Below are 9,935 nucleotides of genomic sequence, written 5' to 3'. Positions count from 1 at the left end.
AACACCTTTGCCAGTTTGAAACTATTCTGTTTCTCCATATTCTGTTCTAACTGTGGCCTCTTGTCCAGAGTTCAGGTTGCGCATCAGAACGATCAGATGTTGTGGCACACCCATTTCCTTTAAAACCAGCCATAGCTTTTCATGATCCACACAGTCAAAAGCTTTGCTGTAATTTATGAAACACAAGCTGATTTTCTTCTGAAATTCTCTCGTATGCTCCAGTAACCAACGTAAATTTGCAATATGATCTCTAGTGCCTCTTCCTTTTCTGAATCCAGCTTGAACATCAGGCTTTTCTCGTTCCATATATGGCAACAGCCTTTGCTGTAAAATTTTGAGCATCACTTTACTTGCGTGAGAAATTAATGCAATGGTCCAATAGTTGCTGCAATCCTTGATTTTTCCTTTCTTGGGAATCGGAATGTAAATGAATCATTTCTCGTCTGTAGGCTATTGTGTTTTTTTTTTTTTTCATATCTGTTGTCTACTCCGTTTTGATGTACTCCGTTTCTGTGGCTTGGAATACCTCTATTGATATGCCATCTGCTCCTGGTGATTTATTTCTCCCAATTGCTCTCAGTGCAGCTTTCACTTCACTTTCTAAAACTGTAGGTTCTTCTTCAAAAGATTATTCTTGGAAGGAATCTGTCATCCTTTCATCTCTCCTGTATAGTTCTTCAGTGTATTGTTCCTACCTTTTCTTTATCTGTCCTGTTCAGTTAATGTATTTAGTAAAATATTATTTTGAGAACGTTATTACAGTCCCATACATGAAAATATATATTCTCACACATCAAAAGACTTAAAATGCATTAATGAGAAAATTTTCCTTGATAAACCTTTATCTTGAACGTTGATCCCATGTCAGATGGACAGATGACTTAGGAAATACATATATCAATATGCATTCTCAAAATAAAATTTCCACTTCACACATCCTTCTTCAAAGGCTATTGACTACGAAGACAAAACAAATCATTATTATATATTTGCATATAATGCTTTTCCATATATTTTAAAGTCAGGTAGAAACCACATAGGCAGGAAAATCTTTCTATTCCCATTGGGGTGGGAAGGAGTGAGAGAGTGAGTTTCAAGTGTTGGTTCTTGTGGGTTATCCGAGCTGTGGGACCGTGGTCTTGGTATTTTCTTTCCTGACGTTTCGCCAGCAACTGTGGCAGGCATCTTCAGAGGAGTAACAGTGTCCTTCAGTGTTACTCCTCGGAAGATGCCTGCCACAGTTGCTGGCGAAACGTCAGGAAAGAAAAGACCACGGTCCCACAGCCCGGATAACCCACAAGAACCCATGAACTCTGACCGTGAAAGCCTTCGACAAAGAAAGCAGAGTCCTGCACTTCCATTTAAGGCAGCTCGCAGATGCCCAAATTCAAGACATATACATCTGTTTACATTGTGGCACACAACAACCCCCCCCCCCCCAAATGATTATTTTAGATTTTGGGAGATTTTTCCATTTCGGCCTTTACACCACCCCATTAAAAGAGGGACCATATCGATCCTGGCCCTCGGTTGTGGGATCTCGTGTCTCTGTATTGGATGTTGGGAACATCTCCCTGCCCTTTGGCCAGAGATGCTCTCTGCCTGCCTGGTCTCGCCTGGGTCTCTTGCACAGCTGAAAGGCTCTCGAAGGGTTAAAGAGGGGAGGTGGGTCAATCCTAAAGGGGCACATGGGGAGGAGGAGGGGAGGGGGAAGCCCTTTCCTGTCCCCTCCCCTTCGCAGGAGCCCCCTTTGTCTTTCCAGGGCTGCCGCTTGAATGGCTTGGAGGGATGCAGTGAGTGCAAAGGGGAGGGTTTTGGAGCAGGAGAAGGGGGGAAATGATGGGTCGGGGGCTGCAATGCAAGACCTAAACCAGAGGGAAAGAAGGGGAGAAGAACGGGGTGTGTGTGTGTGTGGGGGGGTGTCCAGAAAAACCTCCACCCCAGATACCCCCCCCGCCTCCTGCCAAAGGAGCGCCCCTTTGTGCAGAGCCACGAGGTCCCTGCATGGGCTGGAGAGCAGGATCCGAACCTGGCGCCTTTCGTGGCTGGACGGGCTCAAGTGGCCTGAGGTTCCGGAGGCGCTTTTAGACAGGAGAGGCGGAGGGCGAAGAAGGAGACGGGGTATGAGACTTTTTACAGTTTGCTCTTTGTTTGAGGTTTCAGGGAAGTGTGTCTATAGGGCGAAAACGCATGGTCCTTATATCCCCCTTTAATCCCTGTTTTAGCCAGGATCGAACGCACATTAGGCGAAACGCACGCAATCGATCCAGGCTGAACCCTGGATGAAACAGGGATTAAACGAGGATAAAGCAACCATGCGTTTTCGCCCTTGGTTTCTGTCCCCCCGCCCCAGTATTGTGGAGTATTCAGGCTCCTCCAGGAGTTTCCTTCGGCTTTTCTGTGATCTTTCCCAAACCTGCTTTACTGTGGTGCTGAATTTCTCACCCAAGCCACATGGCTGCCTTTTCAAATTCAGCTACCCACCCCGTCAGATGGTATCCAGTTTCCTTTCCCCTGCCCTGGAAAGGTGTGGGAGAGATGCCTTTCTTGGTGTTTTAACCAGCAGTTCTATCCCTACAACCAGGTGTGCATTACAGGGGTCCCCAGCCTTATCGAGCCTGTGGGCACATTTTGAATTCTGACAAAATGCTTGCCGCAGGAGGTGGGCGCAGCCACAAAACGATTGCCACAGCTTGACTTCAGCAACACAGTGCAGATCCTTGTGCTGTGGTGGCAGCTTCTGGCAAAGCGACGTTTAAAAGAAAATCTGCACCGCCAATCAAATCTCCAGTAGTCAATCCGAGTCCTTGCTGGACAAAAGCCTCACCTAGCTTCCCCCTCCAGTTCCATAAACCACAACGTGGGCACCAGGAAAGGAGATGGTGGGCACGATTGCTCCCACGGGCACCACGGTAGGTGTAAGTGCTGCCAAGTCACTTATGAACTTCTGGCGACCCGATGAATTAACGACCTCCGAAACCTCTTATCATTAGCAGCCTTCTTTCAGGTCTCGCAAACTGAAATCAGGTTATAGTGACACAAAGATACTGGATTGCTGATTTTATAAACCTGCTAAAAAAGCCCCAGTAGCATGTGGGAAGGGGTGGCCACTGCTGGGGCTTTGGGGGAGGTAGAAGAGGGGGGGGAGCCTGCATTGCAGAAACCCCGTTGCCCCTGGATTGTCTCTGCATGGCAGCAGCAATGAGGGAATCCCAGAAGCCTTTCGCCTTGTAGAAAAGGCCATAGAAGGAGCACCTGCACCCCCTCCTCTCCTTCTCCCTCGTCCTTTTCAATCTCCTCTTGTCTGGGGGCTGTTTTTCCACACTGGGCATACGTGAAGGGGAGTTTTCCCTCCAAGCCCCTTAGTTACTTCTTCAGGGACAGCAGGGAACAGACATGTGTATAAGTCTCAAAGCTGGACACATATCCAGGAGGAGGAGCAGGCAGAGGCCTGAGGCTGGGCCAGGGATTCATCCCCGCAGAATGGATTTGTAGAGTTGGGGAGGAAGCATTTCAGAGAATGGCCATCTGAGCAGAAAGAGGCTTGGGGTCAACGTTTCATTTATCCTTCATTCATCAAATCCGTTCCCTTGCATTGTGCCCCAAATCCAGGATGAACAGATGTTTACTTCAGGGACTGGCACAGAAAGTGTGCCTAACAAAACGGGTTTTCTACCCTCTTTCTTCCTCTCCCTCCCAGGTAGCAGTGGAAAGACACCCTGGATGCTTCCTCCTCTATGTGGTGAAGGGAGAAGAGCTGCCATGCAGCCGGCTCAGGTAAGAGGGTGTCCCTGGGAGGCATGGAGGGCAAGGAGGCTTCCTTCTCTGTGGGGATGCTCAGAGGAGGGGGCTCCTGGCCCTTGATTCTGGAGCAGCAAGAAGTCCAGTCTGCTCACTTTGGAGGCCGGAAAGTGGCCACCGGCCTGTCCAGAATGGCACCAGCAGAGAATCATAGAAAAGAATCATAGAAACATAGAGATGGGACCTCGAGGATCATCCAGTCCAACCCCCTGCACAATGCAGGAGATTCACAACTTCCTCCCCTCATACACACACACCTTCAGTGACTCTTGCTCTATGGCCAGCAGGTGGCAAAAAACCCTCCAGGATCCCTGGCCAATCTGGCCTGGAGGAAAGTGCCTTCCTGACCTCAAAGTAGTGATGGACATTACCCTGGGCGTGTAAGAAAGGGCCACCGTGAGAGCCGAGCACTGGCTCATCTCTTCCTCCCCTCGCTCTGACAATCTGCCTAAAGTTCACAGAACCAGCCTTGCTGTCAGATGGCCACCTAAACTCTTCTTTAAAATGGCCAAAGAAAGAGAGCCCACCACCTCCCGAGGAAGCCCAAGCTGGGACTGTGAAAGAATACTGGCCCAAGAATATCCCACAGAAAACCATCCCTTCCCTGTATGGACACCTCTGGCCACAAGAAGCACCCAAGGAAGACCAGCTTTCTAGTCATGTAAAGAAATGCCTCCCTCTTTTTCTTCTTGCAGGACGTGGTGTCCTTTGAGGAGGTGGCTGTGTACTTCACCCAGGGGGAGTGGGCCCTGCTGCGCCCCGCCCAGAGAGCTCTGTACAAGGAAGTCATGCTGGAGAATTTCGGGAATGTGGCCTTTCTGGGTGAGGATCTTTTTCTCCTGGGCTATTTCTCTCCTTGTTGCTGTGGGGAGTGACTGTGAGGAAGGTGCTCATGAGCCCTACGGCTGATGGTCCTGAGGTCCTAAGTGAGGAAGGACATGGTCAGGCTGTCTGCCCGGGGCCCGATGGCTGACCACTTTGCCGAGAGAGAGAGAGAGAGAGAGAGAGCCTTCCTGGCAGTGCTGTTCTTGGACCAACGTGAGAGGGCATTGGAAGAGGTGCCAAGTGATGCCTGGTCTGGAGAAGGTGAGGCCGGGCTACCCTCCAGTCTGGGCCTTGCTGTTCCTGGGCTGAGATGCGGCTGTGGAGGGACCTCTGGTGGCTTCTCTGTGACCCCTTTGTTCTCCTCAGGCATTTCCATTAGGTCAGAGTGAGGAGTCAGCAGAGAACCACCAGTGCCACATGGATGATCCTTGGCCCCACACTGTATTTCGCCCCACCCCATTAGTTTCCTGTTTTGTGTTTCTGGAGGGACAGAGTTTATCTGGCTTGGAATTGCTCAATTTATGTGCACCAAGAATACTTACAATTGTGTTCTTTCTCCTGATAGAAAGGCCTCTGATTGCCAAACCTGACGTGATATCCTGGCTGGAAGAGGAGGAAGACCTGTTTCTCCTGGTCTCTGATGAAGAGGATGGACTGGCAGGTAGCTGCTTAGATATCTGTCTTGGGCCTGCACTTCCTTCCAAGGGCTGGTGTATGTCTGTGGGCTTTTTTTCCTCTCACACAATGAGTTTGTCCCCATAAGAACATAAGAAAAGTCCTGCTGGATCAGACCAAGGCCCATCAAGCCCCGCAGTCTGTTCACTCAGTGGTCAACCAGGCTTGGATGAATTGTGAATGTCGAAATGGTGCCTGTAGGTCTTGAACCTGTGAAAACAGGCAACCTCCTTCTCCAAAGTCAGATCACTTCTGCGTGGTCTCGCCAAGTGTTCTCCTCTCTGAGAGGCCGGGACTATCTGGCAAAGTTGTTTCCCACCCCTGTTTCTCCTGGGATCCTTTTAACTGGAGACGCCAGGCCTTAATCCTGGGAAGTTTTGCCTGCAAAGCAAAGCATGTGCTTGACAGCAGAGACATGATCCGAAGGAGCTCTAGACAGCTCTCATGCACAGAGCAGGGTTGTGAGTGATTCTGAAGGCTCCAGCAAATACAGTGTGCCAGTATAAAACCCAGCCTCTTCCAGAGGAAATCCTGGTTTTCCTTGCATGTTTGAAACCCTAGCACATAATTGTCTCTTCCGGTTATCAGCTGATTGCAAACTGGTGGAGCAGCCAGCCTGGAAAGTGATTTAATACCCCAATAAATAATTAAACAAGGAATAGAGAATAAAACTGCTGCTATCGTACAGCCCTTGTTCAAATCTATGGTGAGACTACACTTGTAATACTGTGTACAGTTCTGGTCACCACACCTAAAATATATATACATTGCAGAGCTTGAGGGGGTGCAGAAAAGAGCAACCAAAATGAGCAACTAGAGCAGGGGTGGGGAAGGTCAGGCCCGGAGGCCATTTAAGGCCCGCGAAATCATTTGGTCTGGCCCTTCGTGGGTCCTGGCAGATCTGTAGCTCAGAAGATCTAAGACTGGCGATCCGCCCCCTCCCACGGACAAGAACAGCCTCTATTCAAGGCAGATGTGAGTTTGTTTTGCTGAGAAAAGGAACCTTCCCCCCCCCCCCTTGCAGAAGAGTCATTAGCTATGGAGCTGCTAGGACCACCCAAGAAACTGTGTTAACCTTTCCCACCCGGGCCATGGAGAAACATATTCCCTCTGTACTACAAGAGGGTTTAGGGAAGAAGTAGTGACAGTGGAGGGGTTAAAGGGGCTGGGCCAGAATACAGGGGGGGAGGCTAGTTCGTAGTCAGTGTGCCCTCATTTCATCCTTGCAGGCAGAGGTAGCAAGAGCTAGCTGTAGAATCCAGCCCTGACCGTGTGGAGCAGGAGCAACACCGGTGTGCAGCTGGATGGCTATGCCCGGCTGGTGCAACAGACCATCCTGTGCCACTAGGTTGGCGAGTGCGCTACCAGTTGGATGCCTGCCTGCTTGCTCGTGCTGGGGGAGTCATCTGGGGCAGCTGCCTGCTTGGGGCTTTGTCTGCTAATTTTTAAGTTGATAATTTTGTATGGCCCGCGAATGATGTTATAAATATCCACATGGCCTTGGCCTTCAGGGGTTCCCCACCCCTGAACTAGAGCAACTGTCCTATGAGGAGCAATTAAAACACTTAGGGCTGTTTAGCTTGGAAAGAAGGCGGTTATGGAGAGACATGATAGAGGTCTATAAAATTATGCATGGTATGAAGAGAGTTGGCAGGGAGAAGCTTTTCTCCCTCTCTCACTAGAACACGGGTCATCTGCTTAAGCTGGAGGGTGAGAGATTCAAAACAGATAAAAGGAAGTATTTTTTCATACAACGCAGTTAAATTGTGGAACTCCCTGCCCCAGGATGTGGTGATGGTTGCCAACTTGGAAGACTTTAAGAGGCGAGTGGACATATTCATGGAGGAGAGGAGTATTCATGGCTACTAGTAAAAATGGATACTGGTCATGATATTCTCTCCCAGATCAGATACCTATTATGTTAGGTGCTGTGGAACATAGGCAGCAGAATGCTGCTGCAGTTGTCTTGTTTGTGGGTTTCCTAGAGGCATCTGGTTGGTCACTGTGTGAACAGACTGCTGGATTTGATGGGCATTGGTCTTGTCCAGCATGGCTTTTTTATGTTCTTAAATGGGCAGAAGGGGTCTTAGTGGGGGGGGGGAGCTCCCTAGCAGATCCTTCATTGGGGCGGGGGGCAGAACAACTGCTAGCTCTCCCTCCTCCAAGAGCCAGCGTGGTGTAATGGTTATGAGCAGTGGACTCCAATCTGGAGAACTGGGTTCGATTCCCCACCCCTCCACATGAAGCCTGCTTGTTGACCTTGGGTCAGTCACAGTTCTCTCCGAACTCTCAGCCCCACCTAGCTCACAAGGTGCCTGTTGTGGGGAGGGGAAGGCGATTGAAAGCTGCTTTGAGACTTCTTAGAGAAAAGCCGGATATAAAAACCAACTCTCTTTGGAGGTGATGCAAGATTGGCAGCTGCCCCTCTTCAGCTCAAGGAGAGTTGGAGTGTGAATTGTCATATGTGAGATGGGCTTCTCTTTTTAACTGTAAGCGTGACCCTTTAGTTTTTTCTCTCTCCATTCCTGCTTTGTTCCTGTTTTTAATTACTAAAACAAAGGGTGCTGGAGCTAATGTGACATCTAGACTGGACCTGTTTTGAAAAATCCACCCCATGCCCTACCATGTTTGAAAGCCTTCGGCCAATCCCCCATTCTTGGGCCAGGTGCTCCAGCAGGTTGTTGCTTCTCAGCTTCATGGGTTCTTGGAAGAGGCTGTTTTTCTGGACTCTTTTCAGTCTGGCTTCAGGCCAGGATTTGGAAACTGCTTTGGTCGCCTCGGTTGATGACCTCTTTTGAGAACTAGACAGGGGGAATGTTACCATGCTATTTCTGCAAAGAGGCCATGAAGATGAAAACAGGTTTTCATCTTTGGATGCACACATCCTTCCCTCCCTCTCTGCCTTGTGGGCTGCCTTGTGGGTCTGAGTACTGCAGCGGCAGAAGGAGAACTGAGGGAAGGGTGCTCCCCACCCCTCCATCACGTGTCCAAAAGAACGGGAAGGACTGTTGATGGAGGGGGAGCAATCCTTTGTTGCTGGGCTAAAAAGAAGCTTTCCAAAAGAGCTCCCCGGCCGGCCCACACATGCGCAGTTCCCACATGGGACTGGAAAGAGGACCACTCAATGAACAACAGTTACAGGTAAGCAACATTGTTATCCTAGCCTTTGGCTGTGGGATCTCGTATCTTTTTCTTTGATGCTGGGTAACATTTTCCTGCCCTTTCTCCAGATGCTGTCTTGTGTGCCTGGTCTCACCTGGGTCTTTTGTACAGCTGAAAGGCTCTCTTTAACCCTTAGGTGGGGACCTGAGGTTCCAGAGGTGCTTTTAGACAGGAGAAAGAGGAGGAAGGAAAGGGGGTGGATGATGAGATAGGGTGAGAGAATTTGTACAGTTTGCTGTTTGCTTGAGGTTTCAGAGAAGTGTATTTTTGTTCCTGCCCCCCTCACCACCATCACCACCGTATTGTGGAGTATTCAGGCTCCTCCTGGAGTTTCCCTCCGATCTTTCCTAAACATGCTTTGCTGTGGTGCTGAATTTCGCACCCAAGCCACATGGCTGCCTTTTCAAATTCCACCCTCTACTCCAGATAGCATCCAATTTCCTTTCCCCTGCCCTGGAAATGTGTGATGGAGATGTCTTTTTTGGTGTTCTAACCAGCAGTTGAGTGGTGTTGCTGATTGTATAGGCCAATTAAAAAAGCCCCAATAGGATATTGGGAGGGAGTGCCACTGCTGGGATTCTGGGGCAGGAAGAAGGTGGGGAAACCTGCCATGGGAAAACCTTGTTGTCCCTGGATTGTCTCTGCATGACAGCAGCAATGGGAGAATCCCACAAGCCCTTCGCCTTGTGGAGAAGTCCTGAAATGGTGCACCTGCATCCCCCCCCTCTCCTTCTCCCTCGTTCTGCTCAGTCTCCTCTCATTTGGGGGCTGTTTCCCCACTTCATTGCTGGGCATGCATGAAGGGGAGTTTTCTCTCCAAGCCCCTACAGCTTATGAAACACAGTTTCTTCTTCAGGGTACACAGGGAACAGACACGTGTGTAAGACTGAGTCTCAGAGCTGGTCCACATATCCAGGAGGAAAGCAAGGCTGAGGCCTGAGGTGTTGGAGTGGAGGGCATGAATTTTGGCACTTTTCTCCTGCTTTTTTCGAATCTGGATTCAAGGTGGCTTCACTTGAGACTGCGGGTGCAGGAACATGTTTTCCCACTGAAAATCTCTCAACAATGGAAAAGCACAAAAGCAGCAGGGACCGTTTCCTGGGAGGGCTAGAAAAGAGTAAAATTTCTGGCAGGGTATGAGCTTTCGTGAGCCACAACTCAAATACAGCTAGAATGCGACTCCAACTATCCTAAAGTAGAGAAGAGTGAATTCTACACACAATAGCATGTAAATATCAATAGCAGGTAAATGACATTAGCAGGTGTGATTGGATTAGGTGTGTGATATACAGAGGAATAGTAGGCATGGAGAAATCAGCATTGATTGAGACAAGTTCTCCAGGAGAATGCATTGTCTTGAGCTTCATTATTAGTTCTAGTTCAGCAGTCTCTCATGGCGTAATGGTTAAGAGCTGTGGTTTGGAGCAGTGGACTCTGATCTGGAGAACCAGGTTTGATTCCCCACTCCTCCA

General features: G+C 49.3%; 1 protein-coding gene across 1 annotated transcript in view; it reads left to right on the top strand.

Annotated features, from left to right (window-relative positions):
- Positions 1–4,766: 4,766 nt before the first annotated feature.
- LOC130493422 (zinc finger protein 345-like) overlaps positions 4,767–9,935 on the top strand; it is a 30,490-nt gene continuing 25,321 nt past the window's right edge. The window contains exons 1-2 of the mRNA XM_056867158.1: positions 4,767–4,887; positions 5,192–5,287. Of these exons, the coding sequence (XP_056723136.1) occupies positions 4,767–4,887; positions 5,192–5,287 (217 nt within the window). The remainder of the gene's footprint in view (positions 4,888–5,191; positions 5,288–9,935) is intronic.

Source organism: Euleptes europaea, chromosome 1 (assembly GCF_029931775.1).
Source record: "Euleptes europaea isolate rEulEur1 chromosome 1, rEulEur1.hap1, whole genome shotgun sequence".
In the NCBI taxonomy this organism is placed as follows: domain Eukaryota; kingdom Metazoa; phylum Chordata; class Lepidosauria; order Squamata; family Sphaerodactylidae; genus Euleptes; species Euleptes europaea.
Note: the sequence above shows the minus strand (reverse complement) of the source record. Positions and strands in the feature narration are given on the sequence as shown.